Raw genomic sequence first — 27,021 nt, 5'->3', positions numbered from 1 at the left:
TGAGAGATAAATATTGAACAGGCCAAACTCCGTCACTCTTTGTTTAACACTGTTGTGGTGTGTTTTACATTCACCTAAGAAGGCAGACAAACCTCGGCTTAATGTCACGTCTGAAAATCGGCACCTCCAACAGTGCAGCACTTCCTCAGTATTTCACCAGAGTGCCAGTCTAAATCGAGACTCTGCAGTGGGACTTGAACCCATGAACCCCTGACTCAGGGACTGATCAATCAGGGGTCTGAGCAAGTCATTTACAGCACAGAAGAAAGTCATTCGGCCCATCAAGCCCATTCTGGCTCCCCACGGAGTAATCCACTCAGTCCCACTCCCCAGCTCAATCCCCGTAGCCCTGCAGCCTTATTTCCTTCAAGTGCCCATCAAATTTTCTTTTGAAATCATTGATTGTTTCCACTTTCACCACCCTCGTGGACAGTGAGTTCCAGGTCATTGCTATTCGCTGTGTACCAAGTTCTTCCTCACATCCCCGCCCAAAATCTTAAATCTGTGTTCCCTATCAGCTAATGGGAAGAGTTTTTCCTTGTTTACCTTATTTAGGCCTGTAATAATCTTGGGCACCTCTGTCAAAATGCCGTTAACCCCCTTTGCTGCAAGAAAACAACCCCAGCCGTAACCTTATAACTAAATGCGCCATCCCTGGAACCATTCTAGTAAATCTCCTCTGTCTCCTCTCAAGGACATTCACATCTTTCCTAAACTGTGGTGACCAGAACTAGATGCAGTACTCTAGCTGGGGCCTGGGTAGAGCTTTATAAAGGCTCAGCATGACTTCCCTGCCTCTACTCATGAAGTCAGGGGTCTCAAGCAAATCCAGTGAAAGGACAGCTACATATTGGCACCAACTGCTTCCCAATCATTAACATGTGTATTTTTCATTACCGATTGCAAACAAGCCTTCTCATGCTCGTACCTGGGCGGAGATGAGAGCAGATTGAGTTAGTAATGTTCGGTATCACCATAAAATGTAGGGCCTCCAAACCCCACCACTGCAAGGAGATCCCGAGGGACAAAGGCCGCTTCTGAGTGTGGGGCCGGTGTGGTAGGACCTGGTCGCATCATGGTTACCGCCATCTGTTTTCAGTGAGGGGTAGACTCGCCAACCCTGTCTGGACCAATCCTGGAGGTTTCAATACATGTCCCTCTATCCTGCAACCAGCATCTCCCCACGATCCCGCCATGGGTATCCCAACACATCTATCCTCACGAAACCATGCCTTCCACGGTCAATTGACAGAGCAGGCTCTTCCTGACCCAACTGGATGATTTTTAACGGTTGGCCAAATAGCCTTTGATTTCATCTCCAATATCGCTATAATTTAGTAAGTGATAGTGTTCAAAGAAAATGGAGAATAAAGCGCAATTATTTTTAATGCCTCTATGATCCTTCTCCTGGGCTTGCAGACAGCAGTGACCAGAAGATTAACCATTAACTCCTGGATCCTCCAGGAGATCCTGGAGAGTTGGAGACTATAGGGAGGGGTGTCACCCGATAATTTTGATAGCCAAGGAAACCACAAAGCGAATACCTAACACACGATTTAAAAAAAAAACACTATATAAAAAAAATAGTGCAGTCACACCAACAGTTCATTTCTCATACCGGTGTCGAATTTAAAATAAAACACTACCTCATCCCCACCTTGTTCTTAACAGGGCAAAAAAAATGGTGTCAACTGCACACGGCACCAGTGTCAAAAAGTAACTCTAATTGCTGGTTGAGAGGGTTTGTGGGTTTATTTGTTTTTTGCACTGAGAGGCTGTGAAGCTGGAGTGAATGATAAATGCCTTGTATCGATTGTCCTGTGTAGTAGACCCGGGCTGATAGAGAGTAATTAATGACTCTATTTGTTTCTGTACCGAGGAGAACAATTGAGTTTGATACAGCAACAACTGGTGCCAGTGTGAAAGGCCCCTAGGGAGCCGTCCAGGAAAAGCCTGTAGTGAGACAGCAACACAGATCTGTGGCCATATCCCTGAGATGCTATCTATATTGTAACAGATGCAATTTGACATGGAAAAGAAGGTGTTAGTTGAGACCAACAGAGATTTGTTTAAGAGATAGTGAAAGGGCAATGACATAACCAAGAAGGGGAATATGGAGGATATTCCTCAGTAACCGTTACAGACCCCTTGTGTCTTCCCTGTAGGCAGATCTGAGATGGCTTTAAGAGTACATTTTAAAAAGGTTGCTGTAAACAATTTAAATAATTTATTTCCCCGTTAACCCTTTGACGGCTTACACTTAAGAATTACCCTTTCACTACCTACGAATGTATAAAAAAGTCCACAGAATTGGAGAACGCTACCTGTATATCACACAGTGACAGATCAGAGTTCACAGTTTTACTGATAATACTGCTGCCTCCACAACAACCAAGTGCATTTATGTAGCGCCTTTAATGAAGACACGTGTCCCATGTCATTTGAAGTAAAGGCTAGTTTGGGTGCTTTCAGAAGGGCTCAAAGGGACTCAGGCTGGTTCTCAGTTTTCAGCTTATGTGATAACAAGGCCTGAATTTTGATTATGCTGGAAGGGTTCCTTCTAAGCCTTATCCAAAATGGTGTCAGAGTCCCGACTCTGGAAGCCTCATCTCTAAACCCGGCACAAACCATTTTGGGCCAAGGGGTGGGGGTGTGGGCAATGAGGGTGAGTTGTACTTTGCACATTCTTTGTTCAGGGAAGCAACCGTAAAAGTGCAGCTGCCTTCAAACATAAACAATTTTAGTTACCGGGATTTCTAAAATATGACTTGTGGGCCTTAGACATTTGAGGAAAAGGTCTAAAGCTGCCGGAGTTATTTGCAGAGATAAGGTACCATTTTGGGAGAGGTAAGAGTAGTCTTGAATGTGCATAAAAAGTGGATAAGCTCTGTGGAACTCTCAAGCTGTCAAGTCATTTACAACCCCAGACCCTTTAAATTTTTGAAAAAAAAATCCAGCCTGCAGTTGAGAAAAATCAGTGCTTGCTATTTCACTGTTTGTTGACCTAAGCCTGAGGGTTATCATTATAGAATTAGGGCTACTTGACTGCTTCCACAATCTAACAATCTATCATCACAGTGTTTGGGGGGATTGGGGGTTGGGGGGGGTGGGGGGGGTGCGGCTGTAAGTTCACAGTTTGATTGACAGCTCCAAGTGGCTATACAAAGACCAGATGTCTATGATGTGGGGCTATGAAAACAAATGTTTGTTTTTATAAGGGGTTAAGTACTTGGAGGGATTTAAATGTTATTGTTGAGAGTTTTTTTAATATAGTGAAATCTGTAATAGATACTTCGAACTTTATTTCATCTCACCATGGCTGCTGAGGTCTGCCCATGGTGGCTGCTGGATGAATTGGCATGGAAGATGTAAGGGCAAAGGGTGGTTGGTGGAGGCATGGGTTGACATGCATTGGCCCTAATTTGACATATGGCTATGCAGGGCCATGGGGATGGGTGGAGGGGCATGGGTTACATGAGTTTGCATGGATAAGGCTTGGGCAACATGTGGGGGGTGATGAGGGCTAGAGGGCTGTTTTTGTTCCATTGTTTTTATTACAAATGGGATGAAGGCCCAGAGCACTGAGGCAGGTCTTTTAAACAGCCCACCTCAGCTCCTAGTCACCCTTGTGGCTGCCTCCAAACTCTTTCCAGGGTCAGTGGGCCTGGCTCCTATTAGTATCCCCCACCCACCCAACACCCCCAGAATTAAAATCCAAAGATTTGGTGAAAACCCAAAGGTTTGGTGCACTTTCTCCTGAATCAGGTTTGCACTTGGGAGTGAAAAATTTAGCCCCAATACCTAATTCTGCAGTGTGTGAGACTGATTATCAGCAGAATCCCTTTATTAGATTCCAGCAAGTCACTCTCTCCCTGTCCTCCATTGTTTTACATATAAATCACTCAAACACCTTGATTAGATCTCAGTGTGTAACTCACTTCCAGAGCATCCATTATTCTATATATAAACCATCCAAACCCTTCAATTAGATCGCAGCCTGTAACTCACCCTCTGACGTTTGAAATGCAATACATGAGCCACCTGAACCCCTCGATTAGATGCTGGCTTGTAACTCACCCCACACCATGTAGACCCCTCGATTTGACTAGAATATACAATGCCATCATTATTTACCTCACAGCCATCATACACGATGAGACTTCTCTTATAATCCTAGCCATACAGGCGTGTTTGTGTGGGATGCTCACTGTGTGGAGTTTCTGTTATTCACCCCACACAGACTGAAAGAGAAGCAAGAGGTAGGTTCAATACAAATATAGTGGCTTGCGATCAGGCGATGGTATTTTTTTTTTCCCCCGAGTTGGTTTAAGCTCATCTCCTGGCCTAGCCAAGGAAAGGTCAAGCCTTGAAATGGAACAGCAATAACACCCTGAAATAGTACTATCAGTGAAACATGATTGATCAATTGAATTCCATAGCTGTGAAAAATGCAGGATTAAGTAGAGTATTATACGCACAATGAGTTGAAGCATGATGTTCATTTCAAGTTCATTTCTGAAGCCTTTGCCACAAGATCAGGCAATCAATAGGGCCTTGCATATCATATATCACCCAGCATTGGAAAGAGAACATAATCTGCAGCAAATTTAGAATGACAGATTTGTTGGTATCAGAAGCCCCAGACTAAACTGAGAGTGCCACATCCTGCACTGAAAGATGGCTGACAGTTGGAAGAGATTTAAGAGGCTGCTGGTGATAGAGGGAAGGAAAGACATCATGCATTAGAATCAGGTGCAATGAAGAGGGGGGATTCAGATGAACGAAGCAAGATTGAACAGAGGCCTGCATCTGTGTCTCAGGCGTAGGACTCGATTTCAGTAAAGAACAATTTAAAATTGAGAATTCAAATATAAAAGAGTTTTGACTATAAAATGCGCATTCCCTATCCATATGGTGGACAATGTTACATTAGGCTCCTGTGCAATATGGAATGGATTTTACGCAGTGCTTTATGCATTTATCAAGAGTATAAGGCCAGTTCAACAAGGATTGCTAGTAGGAAGGGCTGGTCGCAAAGTTAGAGACTCCATGTTGTAACTGTATTCTCAACCTGTGTTCCCGCCTGGCGTGACTGCAGTGCTGGAGTGCAGCAGTGCTGCTCATGCCCCCAAATGCTTTGTGGAGTGGAGTTGGAGAGGGGGTGGGGGGGGGGGGTGGGGGTGGTAAATTGCTCGCGGTGTTAGCCGTATCACTTGCTACCCAGAGCTGTAATGAGAGCTTGGGTCACCATTCGCACTTTCAACTCTGCGTCAGTTCTGTTCATCATAATATAAAAAAAGGATATAGAGGCACTGATAAAAGTGTACAAAATATATTTACAAGGATGATACCAAAACTGAGAGGTTCTATCCATCAGGTAGGGCAGAGCACAACTCGGGCTCTTTTATTTCTCTAGGGCAGAGAAAGTTGAGGGGGGCGGTGGTGACCTAGAAGTCGTGAAGATTATGAAAGGGTTTGAAAGGATGGATGTAGAGAAAATGTTTCCGCTTGTGAAGAAGCCCAAAATTAAGGGTTCATAAGTAGAAGATAGGCGTAATAAATCCAATAGGGAATTGATGAGAATACGACACTGACTACAGGCACCACAAGCAGTAGGTGAGACGAACACATGATGGAGAAAGGAACAGAGGGTTATGCTAATACAGGTAGGTGAAGAGGAGTGAGAGTAGCATAAACACTGGCATAGGTCAGTTGAGTCGAATGGCCTGTTTCTGTGCTCTACATTCGATGTAATTCCATATTACAGGTAGCTGGTTCACCTGTACCACCTGTAAGTATTTGGATAAGCAAGCACCTGGACTGCCTTCAATGAACTGACAAGCAGATTCACCTTTCACACCTGGGCTTTGTATACGCCTATTTAGGGACTTGGTCAAAGTGATTCAGATACACTCATTAAAACCCTCACTGGTGATCAAAAACACTTTGATCCAATTCAGCGAGGATCAGCAGCAGTGACAGAGAGTGACTGACTCAATTTCCTGGCTTCTGCAGAAAGCAAAATTCAGGATACAGAGGACTCCAATACTGACATGCCAGGCAGTGCTGTCCTCGTTATAACAGAAATTCCTGCCCTGTGACGGAGGTGAAAGTCTGGCACAGGTTTTGGAAAGGAATTGGAAATTGGGTCAGAAACGGGATCCATTGGGTTCCTGCCCCACTTATTGCTGAAGCGCAGAGGTGCGATGCTTCCGCTCACCCCACTGTGTCCTGGCAGGCGTTTGGAGGAGGAGCTGGTAGGTGGGCATTCTGAGGCTACCCATGGTCAAGTCACTGATAGGCCCAGCAGTACCTCCAAATGCTGGGAGCAGGCATAGATGCCAACCTGGGCCACAGGTGCTTTCTTTTTGCTGTGTGGTCTAGCTCAGCACACTTGTAGCTGAGGAAGTTTGAGGAGTAGTCACTCTAAGTCACTTAACTACCAGCGTGGGCATGTATTGAGGGATTTGTCAGCCCGTAAAGTTGGCGCCAATGACCTGTAGCCGCCCCCTGTCGGAACAGACCAATTCATCATTCCACAACCACCCCTCAAATCCGAAAGACTGGTCCTCAGGACTTGGGATGAGATCAAATCACATGAAGATGGGATTCGGCTCAACTGTGATACTTGAATAGCCTGCAGATAAGGATCTGGTCTAACCTGGGATCACTGCAAGGATTGGCAGGTGACTTTAATGTTTGTCTTAGGTTTCTGGGTTCATCTCTGCCTTTAGCCCAAAATGTCGCTGTCTTCATCTAGCGGGAAATTCATTGGGGGTGAAATTTGCCTTCGGCAGAAGTGCAAAAATGGGCAGTATCAGACCACAATGGAGCCGAATATTAGGCTGGGTGTTTGGCAGGTGACTAACAGGATCCTGCTAATTTGGGCTGTTGCCCAAAATGTATTTTACCCCATTGTGGCTTCTCATTCAGGCAGTGGAGTTAAAATGGCGGTCACACCTCGCTGATGCTGTCAGCGCCCAACATACCGATGTAAGAAAGGACCCCACAGGTTCCAGGTAGGTGTCTTTGACGCCTACTCAGTTGAAAAAGTCAAATCTAGAAACCATCAATCCTCGGTGTCTCCAGGGCAAATAAGCAACCGGGGAGAATTTAAGTGCCCCCTTGACCAGTTGAGAATAGGCTGGTAGAACCGGAATTGCGCCAGCTCCTAATCTCTAACCTTGCTCGAGGATTATTGTGAATCTTCTGAATTCAGCCTATTTCTTAATCGAGCATAAAAGTCTTTGGAGGGCCGTGTTAATTTTCACTTGACTGAGCATCTTCAGGCCATTGTGGATCAGCAAACATTTTATTTGGAATGTGAAGAAAATACTCCTTATAATTTAGACAAAAAAAAACATAAAATGCAGTTTGTGTCCTCTTCCTCTTAGATACCCAAGATAATTCCGGGCCAAACGGTGATTCTCAGGGAACTGCGGAGAGTGTACGGAAGCAGCTGCGGAGCGAAGCCTTTGCCCAGCAGCAGCTGGAGGCCCTGGAACGAGTCTTTGAACGTCAGCACTATTCAGACGTCTTCAACGCTGGAGAACACATCAAATCAGAACAGGTGAGAGTGCTTTCCAATGTGAGGATATTTAATGGGAGAGGGACCTTATCCTTCACACACACACACACACACACACACACAGGCAAGCATTTGAAATTTGTCGGTGACTCAGCTGGTCGCACTCCCTTCCCTGAGTTCAGAGGTTGTGGATTCAAGACCCAATTCTGAGGCTTGAGCATAGAAATCTGGGCCTGACACTCCCAGTGCACAATCCTTTGCGTCCTTTATCGAAATTTGAATTCCTCAGTGTGCCACTGTAATGTACGTACTCCCAGGTGTAGGATAGTCTGTACATAAACTATCTGAATCAGATTGTTCACCACCTTGGTGTCATATTTGATTCTGAGTTGAGCTTCCAATAATATTTCGGCACCATCACTGAGACCGCCTATTTCCATCTCCATAACATCGTCTGACTCCATCCCTACCTCAGCGTATCTGCTGCAGAAACCCTCATCCGTATCTTTGGCACCTCGAGATTTGGCTATTCCAATGCACACCCACATCGTACCCTCCGTAAACTTGAAGTCATTCAAAACTCTGCTAGTCATTTTACTCACACCAAGTCCCGTACACCCATCACCAGGCTCACTGACCTTCATTGGTTCTGAGTTAAGCAGGGCCTCAATTTTACAATTCTCATCCTTGTTTTCACATCCCTCCATGGCTCTATCCGCCCCTTTCTCTGTAACCTCCTCGAGCTCCACAACTTTCCAAGTTATCTGATTCATCTAATCAGTCAGAAAAGTAATAGTAATAGTAATTCTAATAGTACAGAACTTGGATATTGCTGAAAAAGAGGCATGCTGTCGAAGTTTTTCATCTTGCACTCATCAGGACAGATTCACAAGAATACCAAGTCTTAAAGGGAAAAACAATCTATACTACATGAGAAGAGCGTGCTGATTAGTTGGCAATGGACTCTGATTGGTGGAGGTGTTTCCATGGAGAATGCACCAGGGAACAGTTAACTGCAAGCTTTTGTTTGAATTCAAGCCAGGCAGGACGGCTCTGATTGGCCAAGGCATTGCCATGAGGAATGAATCAGGGAATGGCTGTCCCCCAAGCTTTTGTTTAGTTAAAAAGATGTAATAGGTGGGCATGTTCTTTCTGTTTTTAAAGGACAGGACCCTGTGTGTGAATATATGTAGCTTCAAGCACGTGTAAGTGAGCCACACTGTGGGCCTAACTGATAGTCTTAAATTGATTGTTAGTGTAAATATTAGTGCAATCAGGATTGTTTAGTAAGTGTTGTCCAATTGCGGAATCACAACTAATGTTGGACACTATGTTCTGAATTTTTTAAGTACGGGCTGGTTGGGTATGGCCAGTACTTTGCCTGTTGCAAACAGCCGAAGGAATGTGCTGTTTGAAACAATCCACCAGTCGTTGGAACGAACAGCCTATATACCTGGCATCACACTGGCACTGGAATTCATATCCCACATTACTCATTTGTGTGATGGACAGAACGTCTTTTTGGTTTGATGGCAGCTTCCTGTCAGTGAGTTTATCATGGGAGAGTTTTTAGTGAAAAAGTTTAATGAGAACGTTCCTGTTTATTGCAAAAGTTTTGAGTGCAGAATGCTATAGTGGGAGAATTTATGATACAATTTATAGTCAGAGAGATTCTACAGTGACTAACTCACAAGTATTTAATTAGCTGTAAAGCACTTTGGGAAGCCCTGATGTTGTGAACAGCTCTATAGAAATGCAACTTTCTTCCTCCCTCCTTCACTCCCTCCCTTCCTTCCTTCCTCCCTCCCTCAGCCCCTCACTCTTTCCCTCCTTCCCTCTCTCCCTTCCTTACCTTTCCTTCCTCCCTCCCTTCCCTTCCTTTCCATTCCTTTCCTTCCCATTCCTTCCCCTTTCCTTCCTTTCTGTTTATAACATTTAGCTGGAAATCTGTCTCAGGCAGTGACTCAAAACAAGCAGTGTAGGATTGGCTGCCATTTCTATGGAGTGCCTGATATTCATTCCCATCGCAGTCAGTGAAATGAAATGACAGGCTCTACAGAGAGTTGACGTTGAGGAAGTTGGTATTGAGTTTACGCCTTGACAAAGTTTATGGTGAGAGGATTAACAGTGAGAGAGATTACAGTGAAAGAGTTGATAATTAGTGAGTTTATTGCAAAAGTTACTTTGAAAATTTACTGTTGAAAAACCTTTAGTAAATGGCTTTAAAATATGAGATTTTATAGTGACAGAGTTTGCAGTGAAGTAATTTATAATGAGAGATTTTATAAACCTTCTCTCTTCATATAAACTCTCCTAACTGTATTCATCACCAGCCCCTTCTTGCCTCTGGTCTCTCTACCCCTATGGTCTCAATCACTGACCAGGCCATCTCTCAACTCTTCGTTCTATGTCCCTCACCTCTCCACACCTTTCTAACCTTACTTCCTTTTACAATTGTTCCTGGATAAGAAGTTCGGGTTGCTTTCCAACTTTAATGGCTCTAACCCTGGTTGCCCTCCAGTACAGCCTCCACCCCACTTCTCACCAAAAGGGTGCAAATTTAAGTTTATCCGATGCACAAGTGGCTTAAGCACCCATCTCCGGAACTTGCTGGCACAAACCAAGCTCTAGCAGGCCTGGCCCTCTGACAGAAACACCACTAGCCCAAGACCATTCTGGGGCACACAGACAAAGCCACCTTCCTTTCTCTGCCAGCATTGGTGTTCTGAAATCCCTTTCCTTTGCCCCTTCTGCCCTCATATCTACCAACAGGTGAGAGTGTTTGTAATGAGAAAACTTATTTGAAAGAGTTTACAGTGAGAGTTTCAGCTAGATAGTGATTGAGTTTAGTTTGACTGAGTTTATAATGAGGGTTTATAGGGAGAGAATTTATTGGGAGAGAGTTTATAGGGATTGAATTTGCATTTAGTTTATAGTGTTTGAGGTTTTAATGTGTTTATAGAGATTGATTGTTCTTATAATCAGAGTTTACAGTTCGAGAGTTGATGTTGAGAGAGATGATAGTGAGAGCTTTTCTGAATGAACTTACACTGAGAGAACTCATAGTGTAAGGATTTACAATGAGGGAATTTATCATGAGAGTTTACAGTGAAAGTTTTAAATTGTGACTGTTTATTGTGAGAGAGTTTATAGTGAAGGAGTTTGTAGTTTCTGTAGTTTCGGTGCTATGGGTATCATATTAATGCTAACATGGCATCTGTGCCACTTGCCCTCATTTCCCGCATGGTCTGTGCCAAGCCTATCTTGGTGAGGGCATTTGGAGTGTGTGCTGGAAGTATACAGAGTAGGTTGATCATGATGTTAATCGGTGCCTAATGCCGATTTGATGCCAGTGCTAACATTTTGGACCTCATCCCTCTGGTTAACACTTTCTCTTAAATACTCACAATGAGCACGTGTTCAACAGCAGGAAAGAAACTCCGCCAGGGCTATTTAAAGGGATCATCAACAACTTGCAGGGTAGTTACTGATTATTTTGTTGGGGGAGATGGAGCAGAGGCAGCAAATAAGACAAGCTGCTCATAGCAGGAGGAGAAGGATCCTCAGTTGAAAAGCTTACCCAGCTAGTGTCTTCCAGGGCCACTTATCTCCAGCTGAAACAGAAGCGGTGTGTGTCACCATCAATTCATGCAGGAGGTGTTCACAGAACTCTGGCAGCTCTTGGAACTAGATCTGCAGCCTCAGAGCAGGGTGAGGATGGCATTCCGAAGGTGACTGTGGCCCTGAATCTCTTTGCATGGGATCTTTCCCGGCTAATTTAGATGACATTTTTTTAAAAATTAATTCACGGGATGTGGGCTTCGCTGGCTGGGCCAGCATTTATTGCCCATCCCTAATTGCCCTTGAGAAGGTGGTGGTGAGCCGCCTCCTTGAACCGCTGCAGTCCATGTGGTGTAGGTACTGTTGTGGTCACTTTGACAAACGGACCACAGGGGCCTCAGGTACAGGTCACGATCGTTTATTCGAGCAATTGCAAGGGGTGAACCATCTCAATGCGGCTTGAGATAGCACTCTGCTAAACTACAAGTATTCAACATATTTATACATTATTGGTCACGTACAAGAACAGTTTCCAGATTCTGATCTCGTCAACATATAAGTTTACATTAAACAGACATCTCGTAACAGGTACATGCATCGTATGTCCCTATTTTTCACCCAGGTGGAGACCTTCCCTCCTATCTAAGCTGGGACCATCTGTTCTTCCCCTATCTGTTGAAGAGCACACTTAATCTTAGTTGTTATTGCCATCCTCTGACTACAGTCCGGCTCCCAAGGCCTTTCTGTTGTTTGCAGGCCCTTAAGGCCCTTAACTGCCAATGTGCTTGGAATTCATTCCCTTTCAATAAGTTCCCTTTCAATAAGTTCTTACTGTACCCCTATATTCCCCCTAATAATTACTGTATTCCTTTATTTCCCCCTAACAGTACACCCACAGTGCTGTTAGGGAGGGAGTTCCAAGATTTTGACCCAGTGACATGAAGGAACGGCAATAGTCAGGATGGTGAGTAACTTGGAGGGGAACTTGGAGGAGTTGATGTTTCCATCCATCTTGTTCTTATTCTTCTAGGTTGTAGATCTTGTGAGTTTTGAAGGAGCCTTAGCGTATTGATGCAGTGCATCTTGTAGACGGTACTCTCTGCTGTCACAGTGCACTGGTGGTGGAGGGAGTGAATGTTTAAGGTGGTGGATGGGATGCTGATCAAGTGGGGCTGCTTTGTTCTGGATGGTGTCGAGCTCCTTCAGTGCTGTTAGAGCTGCACTCAGCCAGGAAACTGGGGAATATTCCAACACACTCCTGACTTATGTCTTGTAGATGGTGGACAGGCTTTGAGAAGTCAGGAGATGAGTTTCTCACTGCAGAATTCCTAACCTCTGACCTGCTCCTGTAGCCACAGCATTTATATAGCTGGACCTGTTCAGTTTCTGATCATGTTGTTGATCGTGGGGGATCCGATCCAGAGATGATAATGTTGTTGAATGTCAAGAGGAGATTCCTAGATTGTCTCTTGTTGGAGGCGACCATTACCTGGCACCTCTGTAATGATCAGTGAACATCTTCCAGTTTGCCATCCATTGGGGTAAGAGAGGCACTGTATGCCAGGAGAGTGCGCACATGACCTTGCCAGGATAGGGGCTTGCACATGGCGCAATATGCCGTTGACTGCACACTCATGGCTTTGTGGGTCCTGCATCTCAATGGTAAGATGTACGGCAACCACAAAGGGTACCAAACACTGAATGTGCAGTTGCTGTGCCACCACGCTCATCATGTTGGTGAATACCTGCTATCCTGGCAGCAGTCATGTTACATTAATTCTCCATCAGTCCGCTGTTCCATTGACTTTTCAGTTGCCAGGTCAAACAAAAGAATGGCTGCTGGGTGACTAGGCCAGGCCGCTCTACACCTGGCTCTTGATTCTCCTGCGAAACCCAACCACATGTGCCATATAATGAGAGCCATGCAGCCTCGAGAAACTCCATTGAGCAAATGGTTGGGGTGCTGCAGCAATGATTCTGCTGCCTGGTGCACTCTGGAGGAGCCTATCAGTGCTCACTGGAGTGTTGTCTTCATTCATGGTGGCCTGCTGCATCCCCCACAATTTGATCACCATGAAGGCACAACCATTACCACCAGGGATTCACCAAGCACCTCAGGAAAAGGAGGAGGGGGGAGAGCTTTAAGTGCCAGTCTCACACAAATGTGGGTCACTTGCTTAGGCATGCAGCCATTCAACAGCATGTTAGTGCTGGGCTGCTTGCTAGTATCATTATAATTAGCAGGCAGCACTAAGGTTTTGTGCTGCCTGTATCACTCTGAATGGGTACAGGTTAAGTGTGGATCGCAATACCCCCCCCACTCTCGTTTTCAAGGGATTTTGCCCCAAAAGGGTTTGTAGTGAGGGAGTGCATACTGAAGCAGTTTATACCCAAATGCAGCAAGACCTGGACAATATCCAGGCTTGGGCTGACAAGTGGCAAATAACATTCACGCCACAAAAGTGCCAGGCAATGACCATCCCCAACAAGAGAGGATCCAACCATCGCCCCTTGACTTTCAATGGCATTACCATCACTGAATTCCCCATTATCAACATCCTGGGGGTTACCATTGACCATAAACTGAACTGGACTAGCCATATAAATACTGTGGCTACAAAAACAGGTCAGAGGCTAGGAGTTGTGCGACAAGTAACTCAGCTCCTGACTCCCTAAAGCCTGTCCACCATCTACAAGGCACAAGTCAGGAGTGTGATGGAATACTGAATGAGTGCAGCTCCCACAACACTCAAGCAGCTTGACACCAACCAGGACAAAGCAGCCCGCTTGATTGGCACTACATTCACAAACATTCACTCCCTCCACCACCGATGCACAGTAGCAGCAGTGTGTACCATCTCCAAGGTGCACTGCAGGAATTCACCAAGGCTCCTTCGACAGCACCTTCCAAACCCACAACCACTACCATCTACAAGGACAAGAGCAGCAGATAGATGGGAACACCACCACCTGGAAGTTCCCCTCCAAGTCACTCACCATTCAGACTTGGAAATATATCGCCGTTCCTTCACTGACACTGGGTCAAAATCCTGGAACTCCTTCCTTAACAGCACTGTGGGTGTACCTACACCACATGGACTGCAGCGGTTCAAGAAGGCAGCTCACCACCACCTTCTCAAGGGTAACTAGGGATGGCCTAGCCAGTGAAGCCCACATCCCATGAAGGAATATTTTAAAAAAAGAAAAAAAAAGTTTATGTTAAGAGAATCTACAGTGAGAGTTTGTTGTGAGAATAGTGTATTTGGCTTTACAGAGAGACTTTACAGTTGGAGAGTTTGTTGAAAGGTTTAAGTTATAATAGAATATGTACTAACAGTTTATTGTCTCATATTGTCTCTCCTCCTACCCATTACTAGAGTTGTTAACTTCTTGCTTGTGTAAAGTTTCGTTTGTATCTTGAATCTTCAGTTACTTGACCCCATAGCCAAGTTTCATGAGTGGTCTGATACTGTGAATGTTAGCTTTGCAATCTTGCATGGAAGGCTGATCCTTCCTTTTTCCAATGTGCAATCCCCAGGATAGGAATCAAGAGAAGGGTCCCTGGCTAAATTCCTCCTCCTTACTGCACTCAGGCTTGTCTGATTGTCCTTAAGATCAGCGCACACTAGTTCTCATCGTACCTATGATCAACATCAGAAAAGGACACTAGGACCTGGTCTGTAAGGCTGCAGTCAATTTACCCCTGGATATGTGGGAGGGGTTGTATAATAAAACTAGGACATTTATGAAAAAAAAAGGGTTTGTGGTAGAAGCTTGTCATCATGGCTTGGAAAAGCAGAGTTCTGTTGTTGACCTTTGACCTGACGAAGAAATGGCCGCAAATACTTACGGATCTGATATTGGCCTTGAGTGTGTGAGCTGTATCCAAAAGAGGGAATCGAAACCACAGCTCACCAGAGAATCTGTCAGGCCTGTTACTTGCCAAGCAGCTTTTGAAGTAGGCATCTTGACAACACACACTGCCCCTTTGAAGTGAAGCCCCATGCAGAGACTGTTTATCTTAATGGAAAAGAAATTACAGTGGAATGTCACTATGAATCTCCAGCATCATAAATGAGGGCTGTGGCTGTATACAACTTTTTATAGCTGCTGCCTTATTACAATGGATAACCTTTATTTACTTTCATTAGACTATTAAACAACAAGAGTCTATTAATTTTTCGTCTGAAACTCCATCCGAGCCCATAAAGCAAACCAGTTGCTTAATTGAGTTCATTTTAATTTCCCTCCAATCGCACTGAATTACTCCAGTGATAAATCAGGGGGACAGGCCTCACCCCCAGTAGAAAGCCTAATTTGCAGCTAATTAGAAAACTGATTCCCACTGAAAGATCAATACCACAACGAATTGGAAATGACTTGCAATCTCCGCGATGGAGACTGAAAGAGCGAGTGAGAGAGAAAGAAAGCATGTGGAGGAAAAGAAAGGATAAAAAGCCATGCGTCTGGAGAGTGGGAGGGAAAAAAAAAATCAGTTTTAATCTAATGTAATATTAATCAAGACACTTGCCTTGTTGGCCCTTTTGTTGTTGTATTTTCATCTTTGTAAAGGTAGCTTTGAGTTGTAGCTGTCGGTTTGGAAAGCTGCTTGATAGAGTCAGACGTGTTTTTAAATTCAATGAGTCACCACCCCACACTCCTGTTCTCTGTAGTTTCTCTTTTCAAAACCAGCTGTGCATCGGGGAATTGCTATTATGCATCTGAATGCTATTAAAAAGGGAACATCCCCAGCAGCTGGGAGACAGTTGTAGGAGAGAATCAGGGGGTTAGCTGTTGTTCAACGAGACAAGGCAAGGTCAGTGAGAGGCTACCAAGACATGGCCGCTTGGGTCTTTTCACTCGTGGTGCCACAAAACTACAGATTTTAAAAAATCTAACCTCCCTCCATCTCTTCCTTGTTTCCATGCTTCGATCTCCTTTTGTTCTCCCACCTGATTTGTTGTTCTTCCTTTATTCTTTTGTTTCTCACTCTCTCCCTTTCTCCCTGCTGCCTTTCCCTTTCCTTATTCCATCTATCACTGATGGTCAAGTGTTATTGTACGTCACTTGAGTTTTTCCTTTGATTCATTTATGATTTCTGTGCCTATAACCAAGGTGGTTGTGACAGATTTGTGTCGCAATATTCCGATATAGGATTGCCTTGCTATCGGTCGAATGGGAACCACATTGGCCCTGAAATTCTAAGACTGGAGAGGACATATCAATCCAGGGAAGGTGGAAAGAGAAACTGGGACAGATTCTGGCTCAGTCAGTTTTCTTCCGCATTTCATTCGGACCTTAAAAATTCCACTCAGCAAAGCCACGAATGAATCTTCTCCATGTCAAGGGGCTGTGTCGGACTGAGTTCCTTAGCTTCTAAGAGACATCTCGGGTCAAAATCCTGGAACTCCCTTCCTAACAGTGCTGTGGGTGTACCTACACCATGTGGACTGCAGCAGTTCAAGAAGGTGTCTCAGCACCACCTTCTCAAGGGCAATTAGGGATGGGTAATAAATACTGGCCTAGCCAGCGAAGCCCACATCCCGTGAATAAATATAAGAAAAAATGTGAAAGGCCTCATTAGAACTCACTGCTGGGGCCTGGCTGATTGAGACCTTGTAAAATAATCACTTTAGGAGGTGACGGATTACATTTTTTTCAAATTAGAGTGATCCTAGTGGGAAATGAAACCTTAAAAATTAAATTTCTATCGTCCATTTGGGCTTCTGGAGGATTTCACTCCTCCTTGGAATGATGATTTGGCTCAGCTCATGGTGTCTACCATTGAAGACATCTTGCTGGATTGAGACTACCCATTTAGAACTCTTACAGACAGAAGAGGCTTTTATTCCATTTGTCTGACCTGCATTTGCACCCAGGTTCCGGAGGTGAAGGCCTAACCTACTGCTTCACCTTCCTGCTGTGATGCATTTGAACTGAACACTTCACCTGTTATAATGACATGTGAAGTGTACAATCCTCATACCACAGATGGGAACTTGTTCTCTCTTTCAGATCCCATTGTAACATCGTCAGAGCACCACTCTTGCTAGCCTGCCTCGTTGGCAGGAGAAAATGGCTGCGTCTTTGATGCGTTATTGATGCCCACCCCTCAATCTCGGACTACAGTTCAAGTCCCACTCCAGAGACTTGAGCCCTAAATCCAGGCTGGCACTGTAGTTCAGTACTGAGGGACTGCTGCACTGTCAGAGGTGAAATCGTTTGGATGAGCTACTATCCTTTTAGGTGGATGTAAAAAAAAATCCCACTGTTTTGAAGAAATGCAAGTAAATATCTCAATCCGAGTATCAGTTAAAAGCAATTTCTTACTGCCAGCCTGTTATTTCTTCTAGGTCACTGCCTGCCCGTCATTTTCTGTATCTCACTCCCAGTTCTCTGTTACTCTCTGTATCTAATTTCCAGAGACAGTAATCTCTGCATCTCACTCCTAGGTTTTTGTTACTTTCCTTTACCTCTTTCCCAGGACTCTGCTGTTTGTGTCTCACTCTATTATGTCACACGGATGGATTGTAAAGTAATGTTCATTCTCCACCAGCCTCCTCGGAGCAAGCTAAAATGAAGCTCCTGTTTTCGAGAGGAGGAGGGAAAATTATAAAATTACTTGCAAGGAACTCAAAGCAAACTCCTGTCAATTTTCCCTTTGTTACACCTTCCTATTTTTGTGTTTCTGTCAGGCTAATGAGTATTCCCTCTCTGCCCTGGCTTCTGGATTGGAAGATGTCAAAAGCAGTCTCTCAGCTGCTGCCACTCCTGACCTTGGGACCAACGTTTCAGGACCCCAGAGCTACCCTGTTGTGACAGGTAAGATGTCTACCTCATCCGCCAGTTTAATAATTAAAAAATGGCAACAAGCACGGAGCGTTGGGCAAAAACATTTACAGTCAGATGACGGAACGTTTAAAGGTGCATTGTCATTTCACGTTGCAAACGTTCTTGTTGTATTGGATGGACTGTGTTCCTCATGGTCACACAATGGGCGATGCATTCCAACGCGATCTGCGTTTGCAAAGTTAAAGTTTACACCGAATCCTTCAATACTTCAGGCTCCGCAACAGCTCCACTGTCAACGCACACGGTAAAGAGGCTAGCGCAGTTGCACTCCGGGAACCGCAAGTGCATTGAATAGAATTTGCCGGTTTCCTCATGGGGTAACCACCTGTCTGGTTTTGAATGGGGCTCTTTCTGGGGCTTTACAAAAAGCAGAGATTAAAAATGCACTTTTCAATTGGTGAAGAAATCCCTGGGCTATTGTATCAGGGGGAATGCATTATTGCGTTTTTTTAACAGTTCAGGTGCTGATTAACTTGTAATAGGTATGGATAGAGGATCATTGGATGGCCGGGGTGGATGACGGGATGGATGACTGATAGGTTGGATAAATGGATAGATGGATGGAGGGATGGATATGTGGATGGATGGGTTGGTGGCTTGACTTGTAAGAGATAAATAGTTGGTTGGATAGATTAACGCATGGGTGATTTGAATGAACGGATGGGTAAAAGGTGGCTGGAGGGATGGATGAAAAGATAGATGGATGATTAGATGGTGAATGAATAAGTGGATTGTTGAGGAGATGAATGTGAGGAAGGATGGGTGAATGAGCTGTGGGATACAGTTAGAGTGGAGAATGGAAATGGAGGTGGGCTTTTTAAAATTTATTTCTGCCCAGGATGTGAGCATCACTGGCTGGGCCAGCATTTATTGCCCATCCCTAATTGCCCTTGAGAAGGTGGTAGTGAGCTGCCTTCTTGAACCGCTGCAATCCATGTGGGTGTAGATACATCCACAGTGCTGTTCGGGAGGTTGTTCCAGGATTTTGAGCCAGTGACTGTGAAGGAACAGAGATTGCTCATGGTCAAGATGGTTAGTGACTTGGAGGGGAATGTGTAGGTGGTGGTGTTCCCATGCATCAGCTGCCCTTGTCCTCCTAGGTGCTAGAGATCGTGGGTTTGGAAGGTGCTGTCGAAGGAGCCTTGGTAAGTTGCTACAATATACCTTGTAGATGGTACACATTGCTGTCACTGTATGTTGGTGGTGGAGGGAATGAATGATGAAGGTGGTGGATGGGGTGCCAATCAAATGGGCTGCTTTGCTCTGGATGGTGTTGGGCTTCTCGAATGTTGTTAGAGTTGCACTCATTCAGGCAAGTGGAGAGTATCCCATCTCGCTCCTGACTTACTCACACACTACAGAATTGCCAGCCTTTGACTAGCTCTTGTAGCCACAGTATTTATATGGCTGGTCCAGTTCAGTTCCTGGTCAGTGGTAACCCCCAGGATATTGATGGTGGTGGATTCAGCGATCATAATGCCATTGTGTATTAAGGGGAGATGGTTAGATTCTCTCTTGTTGGAGATGGTCATTGCCTGGCACTTGTGAGGTGTGGATGTTACTTGCCACTTATCAGCCCAAGTCTGGAAATTGTCCAGGTGTTGCTGCATTTGGACCTGGGCTGCTTCAGTATCCGAGGAGTCGCGAATGGTGCTGAACATTGTGCAATCATCAGCGAACATCCCTACGTCTGACCCTATGATGGAAGGAAGGTCATTGATGAAGCAGCTGAAGATGGTTGGGCTGAGGACACTACCCTGAGGAACTCCTGCAGTGATGTCTTGGACCTGGAAGGACTGACCTCCAACAACCACAACCATCTTCCTTTGTGCTAGATATGACTCTCACTAGTGGAGTGGTTTCCCCCTGACTCCCGCTGACTTCTGTTTTGCTGGGGCTCATTGATGCCACACTCAGTCAAATATTGCTTTGATATCCAGTGCAGCCACTCTTGCCTTCCCTCTTGAGTTCAGCTCTTTTGTCCATGTTTGAACCAAGGCTGTAATGTGATCAGGAGCTGAGTGACCCTGGCGGATCCCAAACTGAGAGTCAGTGAGCAGGTTATTGCTGAATAAATGCCGCTTTATAGCACTGCTGGTGACCCCTTCCATCACTTTACTGATGATCGAGAGTTGACAGATGGGGTAGTAATTGACCGGGTTGGGTTTGTCCTGCTTTTTGTGTACAGGACATACCTGGGCAATTTTCCACCTTTTCGGGTAGATGCCAATGTTGTCTTTGTACTGGAACAGCTTAGCTAGGGACACGGCAAATTCTGGAGCACAAGCCTTTAGCAATATTGCCGGAATGTTGTCAAGACCAATAAATTTTGCAGCATCCAGTTCCTTCAATTGTTTTTTGATATCACGTGGAGTGAATCAAATTGGCTGAAGCCTGGCATCTGTGATGCTGGGGACCTCCAGAGGAGGCCAAGATGGATCATCCACTCAGCGCTTATGGCTAAAGATTGTTGCAAATGCTTCAGCCTTATCTTTAGCACTGATGTGCTGGGCTCCCCCATCGTTGAGGATGGGACATTTGTGGAGGCTCCTCCTCCAGTTCATTGTTTAATTGACCATTCATGACTGGATGTGGCAGAGCTTAGACCTGATCCATTGGTTATGGGATTGCTTAGCTCTTTCTATCGTATGCTGCTTTTGCTGTTTAGCATGCATGTAGCCCTGTGTTGTAGCTTTACCAAGTTGGGACCTCAATTTCAGACATTCCATGTGCTGCTCATGGCATGCCCTCCTGCATTCTTCATTGATGTGCCCAGGTGAGTGGATGGATAGATGGTTGATAAATGAAAGCATGGATGGAGAGTTGGATGAGTTAAGGGATGGACGGGTACTTGGGTTGAATGGATGGATTGTGGCAAGAAATAAGGTTGGGTAGGTGAGTGAATGGGTACACGGACGCTGTGTTGATGGCTGGCTGGACAGAAATGGCTGCCTGAATGGACGGGTCAATAGATGGATTGAGAGGTGGATAGGTGGGTGGGTGAGCTGTTGTGTGTAAGATGATTCTTATCTTTCAGGTGAAGAAGAACTGAACCATTTTTTCAAATCTCAGTTATTGATAAACAATGGCATGGCTGTTTCAGAGGTAAATCAGTCCTGCCCATTCAGGAACAACAATCAGCATCTTCCATATGGAATCCTGGCAAGAGCTACATTGTAATTCACATTGTATTGCTGTAAAAAGAGACATGCTGTCTCACCAGGTAACAGTTAACTGCCAAGATTTTGTTTAAATTCAAACCGGGCAAGTTGACCCTGATTGGTCAAGGCATTGCCATGGGGAATGGACCATAGAATGGCTGTCTCTCAAGCTTTTGTTTAGTTGAAAAAGGGGCAATATGTGGACATACTCTTTCTGTTTGCAAAGGACAGGTCCCTGTGTGTGAACACATGTAGCTTCTAGCAACTGTACGTGAGCCACACTTTGAGCCCGACTGATAATCTTAAATTGGTTGTTAGTGTTATTCTTAGAACAATTGGGATTGTTTAGTAAGTGTTGTCCGATCGCAGAATCGCTTCTAATCTTGAACACTATGTCATGAGTTTTGCAAGTATGGGCTGGTTGAGTATGGTCAGTGCTTTTCCTATTGCAAACAGCCAAAGGAATGTGTTGGTTGATACTGTTGGGATGTACAGCCTATATCTCTGGCATCACACTGGCACTAAAATTCATGTACCACATTACTCAATTGTGTTGTAGGCAGAACATCTTTTTGGCTTGGCGGCTGCATCCTGTTAGTGGAGAATACCACTTGTGTTGCTACTGTATAGTAGCAGTACGAAACTGCTAGCTTCACCTGTTGCTCAAATTTTTGATACACCATCCTCCTTCCATGAGGGTAATCTGAGGTCGACCAGGCACTTTCCAGGACTGAAAGTGACGGCCTTTGGCCCATTCATGAGTTTGGGCAATATACAGTGAATAATGATTTGGTCGGCGTAGCCACTATCCCACGGGATATCTTTGATGCGCCCTATTTTGGCATCGAGCTTGCAAGGTAAGCAAATGGCTTGGGCCCTATTTACGAGGTTGCTGATAACGTCAGTCTTAGAGCATCTGGAACTGTAGGAATCCCAAGACATATATTGACCAAGGTGGGCTAGTGGTAGACAGTAGTAGAGAATCCATTGGCAGATTTCTCAACTAGCCCGTCGAGGATAGGGAGCTTGTTTGACTGCTCCATTTCAAAGATGAATTTGAGCGCAGGATGGAGCCCATTCAAGTGTGTAAGGAAATTCTTACATGCCGCTGCAGATTCAACAATAACAAATGTACCATCCATATATCAGACATATGCAAGGGTTAGGAGGTCAGGGCTCATTACGTTAAAGAGACATTTCTCGTGGAAACCGGTAAAGATGCTAGTGAGAGCTGCGCCTAAAGGGAATCCCGAGGCACCACCATCTATTTGGGCGTAAATTGTATCATTAAACCTGAACTCAACTGCACAAGTTGTTGAGTTCACGAGTTCGATGATTACAGATTCAGAAAATGGCAGGGCATCTGGATTGCCATGATATAGTGATGTGATGCAAATGTCTATGGCTTCCTTGAGTGGTACGTTATTGAGCAAGGTAGCAATGTTGAAGAAGCACACAAACACGGCATTGCTATTGATATAACTACTAACAACCAACTTAAGATTATCAGTTGACCTTACAGTGCGGCTCCCTTACGCATACTAGAAGTTACATATATTCACACAGAGGGCCTTGTTCTTTGCAAACAAATAGAACATGTCCATGCACTGTACCTTTTCTAACTAAACAAAGCTTGAAACAGCCATTCCCTGGTTCATTCCCCATGCCAACACCTCTACCAATTACAGTCCACTTCCCCACCAATCAACACCCTCTTCTCATGCTGTATAAATTGTTTTTCCCTTTAAGGTTTGGTATTTTTACAAATCTGTCCTGGTGAGTGTAAGATGAAAAGCTTTGCCAGCATGTCTCTTTTATCAGCAATACTCAAGTTTTATACGACCAAGTGACTAATTCGCATTGTCAATTGTTTTGAATATTACGGTGGCAAACTGACCACCTTGGCACTAAATGATGTAAAATATCATGTGCTGTTGTATTCACTTCCAGGTGGTGTAATCTATACTTGTAATTATTGCCTTAACTACATCATGTACAATAGAGGTTAACCCTGTTGGCAGAGCCATAGAGACCATGAAAGAATGATTTCAGCCAGAGTGGGAGTTGGCGACTGATAACTGGCTTCAGTATCTCTTGGGAGAGTCAAATCGGCCAGAGTGCCTGTTCTTGATCAGTAACCAAATGGTCTGGAACGTGTACATATTGGCTGAGGACAGAATTGGACGCAGCTACAGAGCACCCCACGGTACAATGGCTAGCAGGCACCCACTGGGCTGCATTTTCTGGGGGAGGAGGTGGCAGAGTGGTATTGTCACTGGACCAGAAACCCAGAAGTTATACCCTGGGGACCTGAGTTCAATAAAAACCTGGAATTAAAAATCTGATGATGACCGTGAAACCATTGCCAATTGTAACAAAAACCCATCTGGTTCACTAATGTCCTTTAGAAAAGGAAATCTGCTGCCCTTACCTGGTCTGGCCTACATGTGACTCCCCACAGCAATGTGGTTGACTCTTAAATGCCCTCATGGACAAGGGCAATTTGGGATGGGCAACAAATGCTGGCCAAGCCAGCAATGCCCACATCTCATGAACAAATAATAACCAAAAAAATATTGTCATTACGGTGGGGGTTCTGATGATGGGTTAGAAGCTGTAGGCAATCCTGCCTCTGCAGTATATGGGACCTCCAGCTATATTTTACCTCTGTTAGGAAACCTTTTAGTTGCCAATGGATCTGCTGTCCCTTTAAATGAGCTGCTGGTCATTCACACCTGGAAGCAAAGGATGCCATGGATACAGGCTGCCCTCCCAAAACGCTAAGTGGTGCCAGGGGACATGGGGGCCAGGCAGGCAGGACCCAGAGCAGGGAGGCTTGGCTGTGAGAACAGTGGGGGAGTTGTTGCAGGGCGGCGGCCACCCATGGGTCACAGAGTGATTGTAAAAGAGGGCTCCCTTCTCCCAAGCCCTCTAAGAGGCCACTTGGGTTCACCAGGCAGTCTCCCCACATGGCAGAGAGCCCACTCGCCACTGGTAAATGACTGGCGACGGTGGGAAGAGGTTATTAATTGGCCACGTAAGTGGCTCAATTGACCTCTGGGCAGGAGGGCGATTCTCCACTTTCCCCGCCAATGGTAAAATGGCATGGTGGGAGGGGAAGACAATGGGTCCCCTGCCTTTCCTCACCATTTTACACCTCTGCACCTGCCTCGCAGCCTCTGACTAGAGGGCTGGTCAAATCTCACCCAGTATGTAGGCTCCTACATGGTGGAAGCCGACTAAAGGAGAGGTGGCAGTTGTATATAAAACTCAGTGGGTGTAAATTTTGTGCAGACGCTCAGGAATTTGCAGAGATCAGAATTCTGTTCGTTCTTGTGAGGTGTTATGGATCCCAGTTTACCACCATGCTCCTGTGAAAGAGATAATCTCATTACTGATTTTTTTAAAAATTCTTTCGTTGGAGTGCATGTCATGAAACTTGTTGAGCAGAGAGTCTGGAGAGCGATTTCAGAAGCCATGAGTTAAACACGTATGTGAGCCTCAGGAGTTGGCTTGGCTGTGATGCTGCATATTAACAATGTGAATCCACAGATTGTAACACTAGACCTTCACAAGTGATTGGGAGACAATTGGCTTTAAAGAATGTATCTATTTGGAGTTCCTTGTTATTAGGAAAGAAAGGTTTGCATTGACAAGTGTAAAAAAAGTACTTTACAGCCAATAAAGTAATTTTACAAAGTATAGTCACTGTTGTAATGCAGGACAAGTGCAGCCAATTTGCACACAGTAAGTTCCCACAATGTGCAATGGTAACGAATCCAAGTCACCTGTATTTTGGCAACGTTGGCTGTAGCATAAATGCATAGCCGTGCCATCACCAAGATCGCTTACACCCATTTTGATAGCATAGCCTGAATCTGACCCTGCCCTAGCTCATCTGCTGCTGAAACTCTTCCCTCTGAGACAGCAGGTTGTGGACTCAAGTCCCATTCTGGAGACTTGAGCACAAAATCTAGGTCGACACTCCAGTACAGTACAGAGGGAGTGCTGCACTGCTGGAGGTGCAGCTTTTCAGGTGAGACATTAAACTGAGGCCCTGTGTGCCCTCTCAGGTGGTCCACGACACCATTTTGACAAAGAGCCAGGAGAGTTTTCTCACATATCCTGGCCAACAGCAACAACAATTGGTGTTTATATCCTACCTTCAATGCAGCAACATGTCCCAAGATGCTTCACAGAGTGTTGTTAAACAAAATTTGACACTGAACCAAAACAGGAAATGTTAGGACAGGTGAGCAAAGCTTTGTCAATGATGTAGGTTTTAAGGAAATAGTTAAAGGAGGAGAGAAAGTTAGAGAGGTGAAGAGATTTAGGACACAAAAACAAAAATAGCTGGAAAAACTCAGCAGGTCTGACAGCATCTGTGGAGAGGAACACAATTAATGTTTCGAGTCCGAATGACTCTTCATCAGAAGGGATTTAAGGTTGGACTTCCAGAGCTTGGGGCTTACACAGCTGTCAGCACAGCTACAAATAATTAAAGTGATTAAAATTGGGTCGTGCAAGAGGCCAGAACTGGAGGAGTGCAGAAAGCACAGGGGTCGTTGGGCTGGAGGAGGTCACAGAGATAGGGATGGGTGAGATCATGGAGGTCTTTGAAATCAAGGGCGAGAATTTTAAATGGAAGCATTGCTGGTCCGTGAGCAACAGGGGTGATGGGCGTATGGGACTGTTGTGAGTTCGGAATACGGACAGCTGAGTTTGAATGAGCCCAAGGTTGTGGAGAGTGGAAGTTGAGAGGTCAGCAAGATGATGGCTGTAGTCAGTCGACTGGAATAATCAAATCTAGAGGCAACAATGACATGGATGAGGGTTTCAGCAGCAGATGAGCTGAGGCAGGGTCAGATTCAGGCGATGTTATCAAGATGGGTGTAGGTGGTCTTGGCAATGGCATGGGTTTGCATTTATCCTACAGCCAATGCTGCTAATATACAGATGACTTGGATTCATTACCATAGTTCAATACCCATCTGGTTCACTAATGTCATTTAGGGGAAGGAAATCTGCTATCCTTACCGTGGATTCATTACCATTGCACATTGTGGGAACTTACTGTGTGCAAATTGGCTGCACCTGTCCTGCATTACAACAGTGACTATACTTTGTAAAATTACTTTATTGGCTGTAAAGCACTTTTTTACACTTGTCAATGCAAACCTTTCTTTCCTAATAACAAGGAACTCCAAATAGATACATTTTTAAAGCCAATTGTCTCCCAATCACTTGTGAAGGTCTAGTGTTACAATCTGTGGATTCTCATTGTTAATATGCAGCATCCCAGACAAGCCAACTCCTCTATTTACTCAGCACCTACATATAAACATCAAAAAAATCACTGGACAACGGTCAAGACAGGGTAGCCCAGGGGAACTGGCCCATATCAGCTCGGACTAGTGATCCAGAGACCCAGGGTAATGCTCTGGGGACCCACGGATGATGGTGGAATTTGAGTTCAATAATAATCTGGAATTAAATATCTAATGATGACCATGAAACCATTGTCGATTGTTGTAAAAACCCATCTGGTTCACTAATATCCTTCAGGGGAAGGAAAGCTGCTATCCTTACCTGGTCTGGCCTACATGTGACTCCAGACCCACAACAATGTGGTTGACTGTTAAATGCCCTCTGAACAAGGGCAATTTAGGATGGGCAATTAATGCTTGCCTAGCCAGCAATGCCCACATCCCATGAACAAATTTTTAAAAAAGCTCATATCATATCAACACAACTGAGGGATCAAATCTGGAATCATCTGTTCTGGGTTGTTTTGTTCTCTAGGCTGCAGTAACTTCCCTACTGTGGTACAAACAGTCCTTTTAATGACTGCGATCTAACATCATACAATATGTCAGAAGATGAACTGGGCCCTACATTATCACTGAACCAGCAGATAAA

The 27,021-nt window shown here is 44.9% G+C and overlaps 1 protein-coding gene across 6 annotated transcripts in view; it reads left to right on the top strand.

The window, feature by feature from the left end:
* LOC144668701 (paired box protein Pax-2-like) overlaps nt 1-27,021 on the top strand; it is a 197,631-nt gene that overhangs the window by 132,137 nt on the left and 38,473 nt on the right. For 5 of the 6 annotated variants that reach the window (XM_078531029.1, XM_078531028.1, XM_078531032.1 and 2 more), the window contains 2 exons: nt 7,395-7,570; nt 17,785-17,911. In XM_078531029.1, coding sequence (XP_078387155.1) covers nt 7,395-7,570; nt 17,785-17,911 — 303 coding nt within the window. Of the gene's footprint in view, nt 1-7,394; nt 7,571-10,079; nt 10,081-17,784; nt 17,912-27,021 lie in introns of all 6 variants that reach the window. The other variant, XM_078531034.1, reaches the window with a different exon arrangement.

The sequence above is a fragment of the Cetorhinus maximus genome, chromosome 27 (assembly GCF_964194155.1).
Source record: "Cetorhinus maximus chromosome 27, sCetMax3.hap1.1, whole genome shotgun sequence".
In the NCBI taxonomy this organism is placed as follows: Eukaryota; Metazoa; Chordata; class Chondrichthyes; order Lamniformes; family Cetorhinidae; genus Cetorhinus; species Cetorhinus maximus.
Note: the sequence above shows the minus strand (reverse complement) of the source record. Positions and strands in the feature narration are given on the sequence as shown.